We start from the raw sequence: 18,329 nt of genomic DNA, 5'->3' as shown, positions 1-18,329 counted from the left end.
CATGACTGAGCAACTGAACTGAACTGAACGCAATTTCCAACAGTACGTCAGGTACAGAAAGGCTCAGCTATGTAGAGGCTCTTCTTAGTTTATAAAGAAATTATCTTCTTTCTCATGATTTCGTTTTTTAAATAGGAAAGTTGAAAAGACAGCTCACAGCTATGAAAAGCAAAGACCAGGGACACTTCAGCCCATGAGTAACCTTCAGTCTCCACTGCAAAGGATTGATCTGCAGAAACCAAGGCAGAGACCACGCACACAGGCAAGGGTGTGTCTGGCCCCAGATGCTCGTGCCCAGGATAGGCTTCCTGAGCTTTGACAAGAGTTTTTGGGACAGGCAAACAGAAAGCAAAAGGAACAACAAAGCACCTGCCTTAGGGGTTATTCCATGACAAGTGGTGGAGGAGGCGTGAGGGAAGGAGGCTGACAAGATGCAAGGGAATGGAGACTGAAATGGTCTAGGCTCAGTGCCAGGAAGAAGAGTGTGATACAGAAGGCAGTTTCTAGGCTTCAGATCTTATGGTCACATATCCAAATTACCTAGGGACAGAATCACAGAAAAGCCCTGCTGACTGGCAATCAAGGCTACAAGGGCTCAGTAAAAAATTGCAGTCATGAGAAGAAGCCAGTGAGCAGGAATTTGTAGCAAAATAGCAAGTGGATAAGATGTGGAGAACCACGGTTGACAAAACTGGCTGGAGATGCCAAGAAATGCTGAGTCTGTCCAAACACTCCACCTTCCTAGGCTCCATTTGGCCTCAAGCCTTCTTCAGCTTCCTGGCCCCACACAGCCACCTGGCTACCAGGCCCAGTAGCTTCCCACAGAGCCACATGGTGCCCAGGGTGACCACCAGCAGGAACAAGAGGACGTCCAGTAGGTACTGCTCATACCACAGCTGCTGGAAGGCATGGGGCTTGAGGTGGGCTGCACCCCCTGTCTGGAGGATGTGGTCGATCCAGCCCACCAGCCGCTGGGCAGGGGTCAGGGGCTGCGAGCGTCTGATGATGCTGGCAGCCTCTGCGGCAGATTTGTACCTGTTGACACAGAGGGGAGGTGTTAACTCAAGTGGTCTCAGAATTCTTAGAGACCTTGTATCACACACACATGCGCACACACACTTTCTACCATAGGCACAAAAGACTTCCTTTCAAGGAAAAGTTGTTGACCTGGCCTTACTATTGTCTAGTTGGGTCTCTTTTAAAAGTTCAAACTGATATATGCATGCAAAGATCCATGCTTGGTGCTGGAAGTGCTAAACTACAAAAAGGTGACTACATCTATAAGGACTAGTCTCTCCCACAAGAGGTTCATGATATATACTACAGAAACCATTATATTTATTGAGTGTCTACTTTGTGCTGGTGTCTGGGCTAGATAATACATGACTCTGAGAACCACAGCCCAGGAAGACACCTGCATTTCCCTGCCCCTTTCAAAGCATCATGTTGACCAGCACTGGCTTCATGGGCTGTAAGCCTGCCTATTTCCAGAGGGCTTCACCCTTAAATCAGCCTTATTGTTTACTCACTGTCAGGTCTGACTCTTTGTGACCCCATGGACTGCTGCCTGCCAGGCTTCTCTGTCCATGGGATTTCCTGCAAGAATACTGGAGTGGGTTGCCACTTCCTTCTCTGGAGGATTTTTTCCAACCCAGGGATCTAACCTGGGTCTCCCTGGGATTGAACCTGGGTCTCCCACATTGCAGGCAGATTCTTTACCACTGAGCCACCTGCTGCTGCTGCTGCTAAGTCGCTTCAGTCGTGTCCGACTCTGTATGACCCCATAGACAGCAGCCCACCAGGCTCCCCCATCCCTGGGATTCTCCAGGCAAGAACACTGGAGTGGGTTGCCATTTCCTTCTTCAATGCATGAAAGTGAAAAGTGAAAGTGAAGTCGCTCAGTCATGTTCAACTCTCAGCGACCCCATGGACTGCAGCCCACCAGGCTCCTCCATCCATGGGATTTTCCAGGCAAGAGTACTGGAGTCGGGTGCCATTGCCTTCTCCACTGAGCTACCTAGGAAGCCCTTTTAAATCAGACATGCTTGATTTAATTATCTGCTGTCATCTTCTTAAAATCCTTACGCATTATGACAAGGGGCTCCACATTTCCATTTCACATAAGGGCACATGAATTCTGTGGCCAGCCCTGATGTCCAATGTCTGTGGACCATTCCAGCCCAGATGATTGCTTCATAGGGCTGATGGATCATGCACATTTGGGTCTAAGTCTTTGAAAATATAATGAAACTTACAAATCCACTCATTACTAAATGAACATTTTAAACACATGAGATACCAAATATATATACAGTTTCTGGGTTATCTGATCCCCAGAGTTTAACAACTTTCCTGGGGTTGGCATCACATGTAATGTGGTTATTATTTGGTCATCTAACTACTTACATAATGTTGTACAGTAATGCTAAGTCTTGAGATATGCTTCAAGTGTGTGTCCCTGAAGCTGTAAGTTTTTCAGTCTTCATTGTCAGAAAGAAAATATATATATTTCTTTCTCTTCACACATGAGATTATTGCACTGGTTGGAAAGTTTCTTAAGAGATGAATGGGTCCCTTTGTATTGATTCACTTAACAGAAATCCATTCAGACTTACTTTATGCAGACCCTGAGCTGGACCCTGAGGACACAGCAAGAGACTCATGCTGTTATGCTGGAAGATACTCTCTGTCTTCTCGTGTAGGGTGCATGCATGCATGGAAAGTCACTTCAGGTGTGTCCGACTCTTTGCGACCCATGGACTGTAGCCCAGCAGGCTGCTCTGTCCATGGAATTCTCCAGGCAGGAATACTTGAGTGGGTTGCCATGCCCTCCTCCAGAGGATCTTCCCGACCTAGGGATCGAACCCACATCTCTTATATCTCCTGCATTGGCAGGTGGATTCTTTTCCACTACCACCACCTGGGAAGCCCTTCATGTAGGGACAGACAATAAATTAAAACATAAAGAAATGAGGTGATCACAGATTTTGAGATACATCAAGAAAAAAATAATGTGTTACAATTGGGGTGGAAAAGAGAGGAAGCTTTGAGACTATCAGAGAAAGGTCTCTCTGAGCAGTTGACATTGGGATGAGACCTCAGTGTCATGAAGGAGCCAGTCTTGTGAAGAGAAGGAAAGGCGTGTTCTAGGGAGCAGCACAGGCAAGGGGCCTGAGGTGGGGAACAGTGTGGGATATCGGGAATAGAAAGGCAACCTCCTGCCTCTGTTGGAATTCTCCTACAAACACCTCCAAAATAGAAGACTTCTCAAAGACAGACTGTGTCAATAGTTCCAGTTCCTCACAGCTAGAAGGTAGAAAACCAACATCTAACCTAAATTGCCTTAGTCTTCTTCTCAGAGGAAGTAAGTCAGCTATTAGCATCATACACATATGATTTCATGTCCTGGAAGTTTCCGCTTTTACTGCAAAAAGACCCACATGGTGCCCATCATGGTTTATGTCTTCCCTCATCATAAGCAACCACAAGCCCAGAGAACTGCACACCTCTTATCCTCTATGACTTGCTTCATCTTCAGAGCCAGTGTCTCAGCCTTGATCTGCTTTAATTGGATAGAGACACCAAACTTTTTGGCTTTAACTCGGAGCAGGTTTTCATGTTGGTCTCCAAAGAGGGGAATCCCCACCATGGGCACACCATGTTGGATGGCCTCCATGATACTATTCATCCCGCCATGGCTGACAAAGAGGCGGATGCGAGGGTGCCCTGTTGTAAATAAGAAAGAGAACGGGACATCTCAGGATGAAAGTTTTCAGGACAACAAGGAAAGCAGAAAAGGCAGAAGAAGATACCAGTGGGAACTCAAGGGGTGTTGGAGCCACTGTAAAGATGATTTTGCTTGCTACACATTCAAGGATTTCAAATCTTGCCTTTGTAGAGACTCCTTAACTTGGTCATAACTGGGGGAAGACTCAGAACCCAGGGAATTCTATAGAGAATAGCGCTAGTGCTAATCAAGGCAACTATCTCCATCCATCCATCCATCCAACATTCCATCTATTCTTCTCTCTATCCCCTCAAGTCTCTTCTTCTCTCATCTGTTTTCTCTTTATGTTTCCCTATGTCTATCTTTGTTTTCCTTCTTTTCCTTGAGAAAACCTCTCTCACTCACCAAATAATAGCCCTCTCCTATAAATTCCTGGACATCACATTCATTGACATCACAAGACATATAACACTCATAAAACTTATACAGTATGTGTTGTGCTCTTTAAATATATAAGAAGCTCCTTGAGATAAGAGACTGGACCCTGCCCATCAGTATTTGCAGTTCTAGCCTTTGTATCCCATCTTTATGTAGCAATAACTAAAATGATTAATGATAATGAAGAGTTCACCTCAGCCTGTGCTGGTCTACTGGGATGTGCATCAGAGCCTCCTCATTTCTTTTTTCAAATGAGAATCATGTCCCACACCCAAGATATAAAGAAATACATTTGCAGACATAGAAATAAGAATATGGTTTTTTTAAATTCTACAGATTACTTGGTTATAAGCCTCTGCTCCAGTCAGTGGCTATGGCAGTGAGGGGTCTCTAAGAAGCAGTGCTAGCCATAGAGATACCCTGTTGGGGGTGAGGAAATTCTCTGGTATCAGAGACTCAATGTGTCAAGTAACTGGATAGGAGTTTACTCAGCTTGGGACTCAGGTATATTGGCATCAATGTTGTGAATCTATGAATTGCTTACACCTTAGTAGCTAAGGAAGATATATCTATATGTGTGTGTGTGTGTATGTGAATGTGTAAGGGAACATAAGTGAACAGGTGCTCTTGAAGCCACTGAAGACAGTGGCAGTGTATCTCCTGGTATGTGTTCTCAGTGTTCACAGATTGCTTAGGATTATTTTGTGGTGATCTTGTTCAAGACCAAAGGCAGTAGGTGAACGTGACTTCAGTGGTTTCAGACATGAGGTCTGAGATAGAAAATGAAGGGCAGATAGCTGTTTTGGCATCTGAGCTCATTATAGCCTGATTCCCCAAGGGCTCCAGCTCGCTGCTCCATTCCTGTCATCGAAAGACTTACCTTGTGCTGATGAAATAATCCAGCTAGAGATCAGAAGCCCAATGATCCCCAAGACATGTAAATGAGAAGAAAAAAGCAATCCTGGGCAGTCCTTACCCAGAAGGTCATTCTGAGGAAGCCAGTGCACAATTTTCACATTTGGGGCCAATTTGATGTCTTTGGGCCAACGAGAAGGGTTATACTTCCATATCACCCCTTGAGGGAGATGAGCAAAGGCAGCATTCATCTCTTTGAGAACCTCCTGGGACCGAATGAAACTCACCATGGACCCCAGGCTTACAAGGACAAAACCAGAGTCTCCAAATTTGGTGATGAAATTCTCAAATTCCTAGAGAGAAATAAGGAAGGAAAGAGGAGAAAAATGTTCACAAAACACTAGATGGTCATGAAATGAAGTTGGTTATTCACTGAACACACTCTCCTGTCTTTCGTGGAGTTCACTGTCCTGAGACAGCTCAGCACTCTCAGTTGTGCTCATGCCCACTGTGTTGGTAGGAACATCTTTCATTTTTGAAACCTTGACCCTACTGTCAAGGCAATCATAGACACTCTACTCATTGTAGGTCCATGAAGATACAGCCACTTGTGTGTTTTCCAAAGCCAGACCAGAAGTGGAATGTAAGGAAGAACCTCATAGGGAGTCAGGGTCCAGCAGAGGGAGGTGGGCTATCTGGAGGGTAGATGGAGAAGCTGAGAAGAAATGGAGGCAGAATGGGGAGGTGACTGGCCCCCCATACCCCATCCACCATGTAGTGTGCATTCCTCTGATATCCCATGATGTTCTTAGTCACTGATCTTTGCAGTTTATCTCCTGTCTCAGTGGTTCACCCACATGACTGCACATTATATTCACATGGGAAGAGTTTTTAAAAGTAGCAATGCTGCACCAAGTCTCAGACCTCAGCAGTTCTTTTCTTCAAATCCCCGAGGCAGTTCTGAAAAACTGTTCTGATCTAAAGCTGTAATCTTGGTTTTAACACGTTTTTGTCAATTCTTCCAAATATTTCTTTGGACCCTGACTCTCTCTGGATTTCTTGTGACTCCCCCAGTCCCAGATCCTAGTTGTTATTGTTCAGTCTCTCAGTTGTGCCCGACTCTTTTTAACCCCATGGACTGCAGCACACCAGCCTTCCCTGTCCTTCACCATCTCCCAGAGTTTTCTCAAATACATGTTCATTGACTTGGTGATGCCATCCAACCACCTCATCCATCTCATCCAGCTCCTAGACCTTCACCCTATTGGGCTGATTTCATTTAGCATAACATTGCCTGATTTACTGCTTCAGAGGACCACTTTGACAACAGTTTTGTCAATCTGTTATAATTAAAAAGCAATGTAAAATCATTATATAAAAACTGGAAAATGCGAAGGAGAAAAATTTTTGAAAAAGTTACTGTTATCTCACAATCCTTCCTCCCATCACACTCCTGCTTAAAAATTCCCTTCCGCAGTCTTGTGGCCAGGGCTGATCCACCCACCTATCCAGTGAAACTTCCTGCAGTCTGGCCTGGGCATCTTTGTGCAACTGCATTTTCCTCTTTCTGGTCCAGCTGGAGTCATCAGGGAACCCAGAGACATCTCACTTCATCTTCACACTTTGGGCCTCCTATTCTCTCTACCTGGGAACATCTTCCCTCCCAGATTCATTTCTAAAAAATTCTTCTGCCAACTCAAAACCCACATAGCCCAAGCATCATTCCCCAACTCTTCCTGCTCACCTGATGCAAGTTCAGTAGGGGATGGATAGATAGCTTCATTCCTAAAAGGCCCAGGCCAAATCAGGACTCTCTCTGGCTTTAAAATGAATGAAAGTGGGACAGCCACTTACACCACCAGAGGCCTGTCCCCTTCTTTATAAAGATGGAGGTCATGGGACTTCCCTGGTGGTCCAGCAGTTGAGAATCTGCCTTGCAATGCAGGGAACATGGGTTCAATTCCTGGTCAGGGAACTAAGATTCCACATGCCGCAGAGCAACTAACCCACACTCTGCAACTACTGATCCTGAGTGCTTTGGAGCCTGTGTGCTACAACTAGACAGTCTGTGCCACAAAGAAAGATCCCACATGATGCAGCGAAAATCCTGCATGTTGCAACTAAGACCCGACTCAGCCACATAAATAAACAAATATTCAAATTTTAAAAAATTTAAAAACAAAATTAAAATGGAGGTCATCACACCTCCTTCTAGGTGGCAAGAGATTATATAAGATAAATTCCATAAAATTGCAAGCCTGTGCTGTTAGATGACAAGCAACACACTCATCTTAAAGTGTTAGTCACTCAGTCATGCCTGATTCTTTGTGACCCCAGGAACTGTAGCCCAACAGGCTCTTCTGTCCATGGAATTTTCCAGGCAAGAATACTGGAGCAGGTTACCATTCCCTTCTCCAGCGATTGAACCTGGGTCTCCTGCATTGCAAGCAAATTCTTTACCATCTGGTCTTAACTCCCCTCCATTTTGAAAACTTCTACAGCAGTGGTTCTGAGTCGATGCAGCCAAACTGATTGGGCAGCTTTTATAACTTACACTTTCCAGGCTTGACCCCACATCAATCAAATCAGGAGGTATAGGCAGAATTATGGCACTACTGCCTCAGGATGCTGGTGATAAAGCCTGCACTCTCACTATCAGTCTCACACACCACCTCCATCGTCATGCTGTTTTGTGTTTCCATGTGAGTAATTCATCCCCTTCATGATTCCTGCATGTGACAGATGCTCACTACATGCTTACAGAAAATAAGAGCATAGAATTAAAATGGAAACTTCAAGTTACTGAAAGCCTTTTTCTACCAGCACCAGGACTAAGGTGAGGCAAGAGAAAAGACTTTGGATATAGTATTTAAGGAGGTCAGTCTGTACTTTCATGATACTGAAAGTGAGTCTTTCCTTTCAAAGGGTCCCCTGGAGCCTCACTTGCCTCACCTTACGCACTCCCAGGATCCCAGTGACAGGGTGGCCACCAGCTCTGCACTGAGGACTTCTGCATGAATCCTCACCCTCAGCATTTACTTACCTGTGGTACTGGTTTAACAGGTTTGGACATTAAACCTCCAATACACACAGTGTTGGGAAGCAGGGGCCGAGCAAAATCAAAGGCAAAGTCGGAGTTAACAAACCACAGCTCTGCTTTTGTTAGCAGGTGAGACAAAACTGGCCTAGAGTCATCTGGGAAATGCTCCTTGATGGTGTCATCATACGCAGACTGGATTTTCCACTGCTTCTTGAAGAACTCAAAGAACATCAGGAAATTCTTTACTCGGCCCCAGAAGTCCATCTGGTCAGTTAACAAGGAATAGAATACTGGCACATAAGACAGAGGACTTGGCAGCCCAAAGTCCACAGTGCCCAGTGGGGAAGGGAGAACGGCCACAAATGGCTTCCCAAGCTTCTCAGCAACCAAGAAAGGACAGTAGTCAAACATTTCCACAATCACCAGGTCGAAGTTCTCATCCTTTAAAGAATTCATGACATCATTTCTCCTTAGCAAATGACTGCAGTGGTGCCCTAGTAGTTTCATAACATTTAAAAAGTGTTCAAATCTGCATCTGCAAGAAAAATAAATAAGTGATAAATATTTGTTGAAAGTGTTTACATCACAATATATAAAAGAACCTTGGTCCATCAACAGATGAATGGATAAAGAAGATATGGTATACATATACAGTGGAATATCTCAGCTGTAAAAAAAAAGAATGAAATAATGTCATTTGCAGCTACATGTATGGAACTTGAGATAATCACACTAAATGAAGTAAGTCAGAGAGAGAAAGACAAATACCATATGACATCACTTACATATGGAATCTTAGAAAATAATGCAAATGAGCCTATTTATAAACCAGAAATAGACTCACAGACATAGAAAACAAACATGGCTACCAAAAGGGAAAGTGGAGAAGGGATAAATTTGGAATTTGGGATTACCATATACACACTCGCTTGCTCGCTAAGTTGCTTCAGTCATGTCCGACTCTGTGCAACTCTATGGACTGGACTGTAGCTCCTCTGTCCATGGGATTCTCCAGACAAGAATACTGGAGTGGGTTGTCATTTTCTTCTCCCATATGCACACTACTATATATAAAATAGATAACCAACAAAGATCTACTGTAGAGCGCAGGGAACTATATTCAATATCTTGTAATAACTTATAAGGGAAAATAATCTGAAAAAGAATACGTGTGTGTGTGTGTGCATGTGTGTGTGTGCATGCGTGCTAAGTCATTTCAGTGATGTCTGAATCTTTGTGACCCTATGACTATAGCTGGCTAGTCTCCCCTGTTCATGGGATTCTCCAGGCAAGAATACTGGAGTGGGTTGCTGTGCCCTCCTCCAGGGGAGCTTTCCCAACCCAGGACTTAACCCAAGTCTCCTGCAGCTCCTGCATTACAGGCAGATTCTTTACCACTGAGCCACTGGGGAAACCTATAAATGTGTGTAGGGCTCAGACGGTAAAACATCTGTCTACAATGCGGGAGACTCAAGTTCAATCCCTGGGTCGGGAAGATCCACTGGAGAAGGAAAATGCAATCCACTCCAGTACTATTGCCTGGAAAATCCCATGGACAGAGGAGCCTGGTAGGCTATAGTCCATGGGGTCGCAAAGAGTTGGACACGACTGAGTGACTTCACTTACTTATACATACATACATATATATATATATATATATATATGTACACACAGATATATATGTGTGTATATATATGAACTGAATCACTTTGCTGTTCACCTGAAACACTGTATATGAACTATATTTCAATTTTTGAAAAAGGATCTTGGGAATTCCCTGGTGGTCCTGTGGTTAGAAATCTGCCTTCCCATTGTATTTTATGAGTTTTTCCATTTTAATTATTGAATTAAAATAAGTATTCAATTAAAAAAAAAAGAAATCTGCCTTCCAGTGTAGGGGACTTGGGTTTGATCCCTGGTCAGGGAACTAAGAGCTCACATGCTGTGGAGCAACTAAGCCTTCATGCCACAGCTACAGAAAAGCCCTCACAATGCAGCAAAGACCCAGTGCAGCCAAAATTTAAAAACTTGAATTAAAAAATCTTGGGCTACAAAGAAAATATTCCAGGAAAGTAAGCCCACACCCAGCAGCAGCCACCCTACTCCACCACTGTCCATACACACGTTCCCTCAGGCAGTCCAGGCAGACGTTCTGCCCTTGAGAGTGTTCCCTTCCGTCCCCTACTCCCTTTCCTCACTGCTACAAATCCCTAGCACTCTCCACAACACTTCTCAGACAGTAATTCCAGAAGTCATTGGGCATAGATGAATTATGTTAATGGAAAAGGAATTCCCATCCTTGGGACTTCTGCTCTGGGAGGCTTCTTTGACCATAGCAGGCCTCACAGGTCTCTTTCTGCTTGATGAATTCTGTGACACTCTCCTTAAACTTTACTTACATACTGAACCTTGATGAGTGGTTTCTTTGTTTACTCAGCAAATCTGTGGGAATCACTTGATGACACAATCCCATAAATATTGACAAGACAGACTATTTTTTAAAATCACTGTGTATTCACATATGACAGATTTCCTCATCCAAGAGGTTATTGGATCATACTAGAACCCAAAATCTCAGTTAAAAATGGAAACTATCTTTCTATGTCCACACTAAACAAAGGGGAAAACTCTGATTTTGAAACACATGATTAGCCTTTCCACTGCACTGCAGGCTAATGGATCCAGAGAAGAAAAGCTTCAGTTCAGTTAAGTTCAGTCACTCAGTCGTGTCTGACTCTTTGCAACCCCATGAATAGCAGCATGCCAAGCCTCCCTGTCCATCACCAACTCCAGGAGTTTATTCAAACTCATGTCCATCGAGTCGGTGATGCCATCCAGCCATCTCATCCTCTGTCGTCCCCTTCTCCTCTTGCCCTCAATCCCTCCCAGCATCAGAGTCTTTTCCAATGAGTCAACTCTTCACATGAGGTGGCCAAAGTATTGGAGTTTCAGCTTTAGCAGCAGTCCTTCCAATGAACACCCAGGACTGGTCTCCTTTAGAATGGACTGGTTGGATTTCCTTGCAGTTTAAGGGACTCTCAAGAGTTTTCTCCAACACCACAGTTCAAAAGCATCAATTCTTTGGCGCTCAGCTTTCTTCACAGTCCAACTCTCACATCCATACACGACTATTGGAAAAACCATAGCCTTGACTAGACGGACCTTTGTTGGCAAAGTAATGTCTCTGCTTTTTAATATGCTGTCTAGGTTGGTCATAACTTACCTTCCAAAGAGTAAGCGTCTTTTAATTTCATGGCTGCAATCACCATCTGCAGTGATTTTGGAGCCCCAAAAAATAAAGTCTGACACTGTTTCCACTGTTTCCCCATCTATTTGTCATGAAGTGATGGGACCAGATGCCATGATCTTTGTTTTCTGAATGTTGAGATTTAAGCCAACTTTTTCACTCTCCTCTTTCACTTTCATCAAGAGGCTTTTTAATTCTTCATTTTCTGCCAGAAGGGTGGTGTCATCTGCATATCTGAGGTTATTGATATTTCTCCCGGCAATCTTGATTCCTGCTTGTGCTTCATCCAGCCCAGCGTTTCTCTTATGTACTCTGCATAGAAGTTAAATAAGCAGGGTGATAATACACAGCCTTGACGTACTCCTTTTCCTATTTGGAACCAGTCTGTTGTTCCATGTCCAGTTCTAACTGTTGCTTCCTGACCGGCATACAGGTTTCTCAAGAGGCAGGTTAGGTGGTCTGGTATGCCCATCTCTTTCAGAATTTTCTAGGGTTTATTGTGATCCACACAGTCAAAGGCTTTGGCATAGTCAATAAAGCAGAATAGACATTTTTCTGGAACTCTCTTGCTTTTTCCATGATCCAGCAGATGTTGGCAATTTGATCTCAGGTTTCTCTGCTTTTTCTAAAACCAGCTTGAACATCTGGAAGTTCACAGTTCACGTACTGCTGAAGCCTGGCTTGGAGAATTTTGAGCATTACTTTACTAGCATGTGAGATGAGTGCAATTGTGTGGTAGTTTGAGCAGGCTTTGGCATTGCCTTTCTTTGGGATTGGAATGAAAACTGACCTTTTCCAGTCCTATGGCCACTGCTGAGTTTTCCAAATTTGCTGGCATATTGAGTGCAGCACTTTCACAGCATCATCTTTCAGGATTTGAAATAGCTCAACTGGAATTTCATCACCTCCACTAGCTGTGTCATAGTGATGCTTTCTAAGGCCCACTTGACTTCACATTCCAGGATGTCTGGCTCTAGGTGAGTGATCACACCATCGTGATTATCTTGGTTGTGAAGTTCTTTTTGTACAGTTCTTCTCTGTATTCTTGCCACCTCTTCTTAATATCTTCTGCTTCTGTTAGGTCCATACCATTTCTGTCCTTTATCGAACTCATCTTTGCATGGAATGTTCCCTTGGTATCTCTAATTTTCTTGAAGAGATCTCTAGTCTTTCCCATTCTGTTGTTTTTCTCTATTTCTTTGCATTGATCGCTGAGGAAGGTTTTCTTATCTCTTCTTGCTATTCTTTGGAACTCTGCATTCAGATGCTTATATCTTTCCTTTTCTTCTTTGCTTTTCACTTCTCTTCTTTTCACAGCTATTTGTAAGGCCTCCCCAGACAGCCATTTTGCTTTTTTGCATTTCTTTTCCATGGCGATTGTCTTAATCCCTGTCTCCCATACAATGTCACGAACCTCATTCCATAGTTCATCAGGCACTCTATCTATCAGATCTAGGCCCTTAAATCTGTTTCTCACTTCCACTGTATAATCATAAGGGATTTGATTTAGGTCATACCTGAATGGTCTAGTGGTTTTACCCACTTTTTTCAATTTGGGTCTGAATTTGGCAATAAGGAGTTCATGATCTGAGCCACAGTCAGCTCCTGGTCTTGTTTTGCTGACTGTATAGAGCTTCTCCATCTTTGGCTGCAAAGAATATAATCAGTTTGACTTTGGTGTTGACCATCTGGTGATGTCCATGTGTAGAGTCTTTTCTTGTGTTGTTGGAAGAGGGTGTTTGCTATGACCAGTGTGTTCTCTTGGCAAAACTCTATTAGCCTTTGCTCTGCTTCATTCCATATTCCAAGGCCAAATTTGCCTGTTACTCCAGGTGTTTCTTGACTTCCTACTTTTGCATTCCAGTCCCCTATAATGAAAAGGACATCTTTTGGGGGTGTTAGTTCTAAAAGGTCTTGTAGGTCTTCATAGAACCGTTCAACTTCAGCTTCTCAGTGTTACTGGTTGGGGCATAGACTTGGATTACTGTGATACTGAGTGGTTTGCCTTGGAAATGAACGGAGATCATTCTGTCATTTTTGAGATTGCATCCAAGTACTGCATTTCGGACTCTTTTGTTGACCATGATGGCTACTCCATTTCTTCTGAGGGATTCCTGCCCACAGTAGTAGATATAATGGTCATCTGAGTTAAATTCACCCATTCCAGTCCATTTTAGTTCGCTGATTCCTAGAATGTCGACGTTCACTCTTGCCATCTCCTGTTTGACTACTTCCAATTTGCCTTGATTCATGGACCTGACATTCCAGGTTCCTATGCAATATTGCTCTTTACAGCATTGGACCTTGCTTCTATCACCAGTCCCATCCACAACTGGGTATTGTTTTTGCTTTGGCTCCATCCCTTCATTCTTTCTGGAGTTATTTCTCCACTGATCTCCAGTAGCTTACTGGGCACCTACCGACTTGGGGAATTCCTCTTTCAGTATCCTATCATTTCGTCTTTTCATACTGTTCATGGGGTTCTCAAGGCAAGAATACTGAAGTGGTTTGCCATTCCCTTCTCCAGTGGACCACAGTAATGTTATAAAATTTCCTAGAGTGTACTTCATCAGTCATAATTAATATTAAGCTAACAAATAGGAAAAATATCAAGAATGCCTGTTTATTTATATCTGTTTTCAAAATATTAAAGTAGGGAGGAATAGACAAAGCATATACTTAATATATATAAATAACATCACAAGATGATATAAACTAAGTATCAGTTGAGTAGATTAGATCAGACCTATACCAGGGGGCTTCCCTGGTGGCTCAGATAGTAAAGAATCTGCCTGCAATGCAGGAGACCCAGGTTCAATCAGGAAAATCCCCTGGAGAAGGAGATGGCAATCCACTCGGGTATTCTTGCCTAGAAAATCCCATGGATAGAAGAACCTGGTGGGCTACAGTGCATGAGGTCGCAAAGAGCAGACATGACTGAGCGATTAATGCACATACGAGAGGGACCATGGTCATCCAGTCTGAGTGAGGAAAAGAGGTTTTATGGAAATAGTCAGATTTGAGCAGTACCTTGATTAGTAAATAGATTTTCAAGAAGAAAATAGGGGATGAGTCTTCTGTAATTAACCAAGATAGGCATGGATTTCTGTCTTTCCCCTTTAACATTAAGAGTAAGGAGTTATGTGTTCCTTTTCATGTCAGATGAAGCAAAAGGAGTCAGCTTCACATCTTATTTTGCACAAGGTTGACTGCTTTTTAAAAGGACTTTACATGGTCAGATGCTCAACTTCTACAAAAGCGCCGTTTAAAAGTCTTCTCCGTTAATAAAAACATATGAGGAGAAAATGAAAAAATAAACAAAAAGATGTCTTTAATGTCCCTACCAACAGTGAGAGGTTGAGATACATATACTTCTGTGTTGGGGAAATTATAGACAAAGATTGTAAGTGAAGTATTGTAAGTAAATCCCAGAACAAACTATCTACCTCCTACTTGCTACAGGAATGTGTGTGTGTGTGTGTGTGTGTGTGGAATACCTTCATGCTTATAGTAAAAGAAAGGACAGAGCAAGGAAAAGCCTTGAGTGGCTGGAATGGGTGATGTACTGTGAAACACCTATCTACCTAAATATCAGTATCGTTCATCCATATCTCCATCCCTCTGTCCATCCATCCAACCATCCTTTATCACATATGTACTCTCAGCATCTATCCATTCACTTATATTACCAAAATTGTGACTCTTTAAAAAGCAGGGACATTACTTTGCCAACAAAGGTCCATCTAGTGAAAGCTATGGTTTTTCCAATAATCATGTATGGATGTGAGAATCAGACTATAAAGAAAGCTGAGCGCCAAAGAACTGATCCTTTTGAACTGTGGCATTAGAGAAGACTCTTGACAGTTCCTTGGACTACAAGGAGATCCAACCAGTCCATCCTAAAGGAAATCAGTCCTGAATATTCATTGGAAGGACAGATGCTGAAGCTGAAACTCTAATATTTTGGCCACTTGATGTGAGGAACTGACTCATTTGAGAAGACCCTGATGCCAGGAATGATTGAAGGTTCGGGGAGAAGGGGACAACAGAGGATGAGGTGGTTGGATGGCATCACTGACTCCATGGACATGAATTTGAGCAAGCTCCAGGAGTTGGTGGTGGACAGGGAAGCCTGGTGTACTGCAGTCCATGGGGTCACAAAGAGTGAGACACAACTTAACAACTGAACTGAACTGAACTGTGACTATTTAGTTTGAATAATTAAAAAAATTACCTGCCCACAAAAGTTTTCTCCATAAAGGAATGAAAAGATCTCTTAAATTCTTCATTACAGTCTTCAGGCAGAAACCAGTTAAAAACTTTGTATGATTTCTCCTCCTCTTTAAAACCTACAAAAACATCAATGGGTTAAACACACTAAATGTGTCACACAACATGTATTAGCATTAGCATGATGATACTAACATTTGATTGTATCTTTTGAATTATTTTTATGACGTTTGGTTGCTTTCTCATTCAATCTTGTATGCTGAAAATATTTCTTGAGGACCTTGCCACAATTCAGGAATGCTCTTTAGTTTAAAGTTATGGAAACTTCCATTTAAAGCTTTAAGTGAATGTATCACTGTCTGTCTCATTTTACTGCTGAGAAAACAAAGTTAGTTTAAGATAATGTGTCAAGGTTGGTTCCAGAGTCTCTGCTCGTTCTGTTTTAGAAAAATTCATCTTCATGATTTAAAGTGATATATCCAAATAGTTTTGTGATTCAGTAATCCTCTGTACTTCTACTTACTAACTTGGTTTTTCCCTCAATTACCCAGGTGTAATCAAAAGTCTGAGTTCGTTTCTGATGTTTGATGCTGGTGGGTTTCCGTCCCTATCTCTGTTTCTTGGGCAAACTGGTAAGAAAGGTGCATGCTCCCTCTCATGGCCCTAAGTGGAAGTTTCAAACCATGCAAGTCAGGTCAATGAGGGGTAATCTTCACCACATACCACCACCCCACCCCCCACAACTCACAATAAAAACTCAAGCTAATCATCCCTCCATACACTGGATGGCCATTTTTCAGGTATTTGGGAACCTGTCCCATTCTTTCAAAAAGGCCTTATTATTTGAGTAATAAATCTTTCATACTCTGTTAATGCTTGCTTGCCTACATCAGTCATGGCATCTAGCCAACTTGTAAGGTTTGGGAACAGATAATGCACAGTTCCATACATTACAGCTTCCATACTCAGTGTTAGTAAAATGACTGACTCTGTCCAAGGATCTACCGGAAAACACTTAGCAGTCATAGATTTGGCTAATATCTTCTGCTCAGTACATCTTTAAGCAGGCCCTCGCCTATAGTTTGCCTCCTTGTGGCTCAGCTGCTAAAGAATCTGCCTACAATGCAGGAGACCTGAGTTCAATCCCTGAGTTGGGAAGATTCCCTGGAGAAGGGAAAGGCTACCCACTCCAGTATTCTGGTCTAGAGAATTCCATGGACTGTATAGGCCATGGGGTCACAAAGAGTCAGACAGGACTATGTGACTTTCACTTTCACACACTCTCACTGGAAAAGGCACAATACAGCTCTGACTGGTTGCCAATGGATACTTCAACAGCTCTACCACTGGCCACAATCTTTGCTGGCAAAATATTAACCATATCCAACTTCCCCTAGGATCATAGGTATTATATTACATTGAGGATATCTTCCTCCAAGGTGATTTGTTCCACACACTCATTCAAGACAGAAACGTTCTCAAAAGCTCACACAAAGGGATGTGCCATTGCCCCCACACAAAGCTCAAGACCTGGTGAAAGTGAAAGTGTTTAGTCACTCAGCTGTGTCCGACTCTTTGCAACTCCATGGACTGTACCCCACCAGACTCCTCTGTCCATGGAATTCTCCAGGCAGGAATACTGGAGTGGGTTTCAGTCCCTTCTCCAGGGGATCTTCCTGACCTGGGGATTGAACTCAGGACTCCTGCATTACAGGCAGACTCTTTACTGTCTGTGCCCCCAAGGACGCCCCCACCCCCACCCCATACCTAAGTTAAATTTCTCAGAAGGATTTAGTTGGTCTAAAACTTTTCTATCACTCACATGGTAAAGAAACAACTAATGATACCACAACATTTCAATGGCTCCAACATCTTTTAGGCCTTTTTACATTCTAGAGACAACATATTTCTAATTTATATGTTTTACTTAAGTTCATGTGTGCTTGAAAATCAGCCCACTTTGGATAGAGGCCCAAATAAGAAAAGCTCTAGGACTTCCCTGATAGTCCAGGGGCTAAGAATCCACCTGCCAATGCAGGGGACACAGGTTTGGTCCCTGGTCCAGGAAGATTCCATGTGCCACAGGGCAACTCAGCTGGTGCTTCACAACTACTGAAGCCTGTGTGCCCAAGAGCCAGTGCTCAGCAACAACAGAAGCCACCGCAATGAAAAGCCTGCACACTGCAATGAAGAACAGCTCCAGCTTGCTACAACTAGAGAAAGCCCATGTGCAGCTCTAGAATCCATCCGAATTATAATACAATGGCCACTGCAATTTGTGGCCCTCAAAGTTGGCTTTAGCAACCTACTCTCCTGCCTTTAGGAGGGATCTAATCTCCTATGATGACTGTAAAATAGCTTCCTAGGGCTGCTGTAAAATTTACTGCAAACCTAGAGGCAAAAAACAACGTTTATTATCTTATAGTATAGAAATTCAAAATGGGCCTTATTGGAGTAAAAGCAAGACATGCGCAGGGTTGCATTCTTTCTGGAGACTTAAGTGGACAATCTTTTTCTTGCCTCTTCCAGCTTTCAGTGGCTGCCTGCATTCCCTGGCTCATAGCCTCCTTCCAACTGGCAATTATATCACTCTGACTTTTCCTTCCTCTATCACATTCTTTCTGTTACTCTCTTGTTAGTTTCTTTCATTTAGAAGAACTCAAGTAATCACACTGACCCCACCTGGATAGTTCAGGATAATTTCCCCATCTCAAGACCCTTATGTTAATCACATCTGCAAAGTCCCTTTACCATGTAAGGTAGCATATTCACTGGTTCCAAGAATTAGAACA

At 43.0% G+C, this 18,329-nt stretch overlaps 1 protein-coding gene across 1 annotated transcript in view; it reads right to left on the bottom strand.

Moving 5' to 3' along the window:
• Window positions 1–758: 758 nt before the first annotated feature.
• Window positions 759–18,329, bottom strand: part of LOC128066175 (UDP-glucuronosyltransferase 3A1) — a 28,949-nt gene continuing 11,378 nt past the window's right edge. Inside the window, exons 3-7 of the mRNA XM_052659271.1 lie at window positions 15,542–15,656; window positions 8,064–8,595; window positions 5,142–5,373; window positions 3,507–3,726; window positions 759–1,035 (exon numbers count right to left, since the gene is read on the bottom strand). Coding sequence (XP_052515231.1) covers window positions 759–1,035; window positions 3,507–3,726; window positions 5,142–5,373; window positions 8,064–8,595; window positions 15,542–15,656 — 1,376 coding nt within the window. The remainder of the gene's footprint in view (window positions 1,036–3,506; window positions 3,727–5,141; window positions 5,374–8,063; window positions 8,596–15,541; window positions 15,657–18,329) is intronic.

The sequence above is a fragment of the Budorcas taxicolor genome, chromosome 20, assembly GCF_023091745.1.
Source record: "Budorcas taxicolor isolate Tak-1 chromosome 20, Takin1.1, whole genome shotgun sequence".
Classification (NCBI taxonomy): Eukaryota; Metazoa; Chordata; class Mammalia; order Artiodactyla; family Bovidae; genus Budorcas; species Budorcas taxicolor.
Note: the sequence above shows the minus strand (reverse complement) of the source record. Positions and strands in the feature narration are given on the sequence as shown.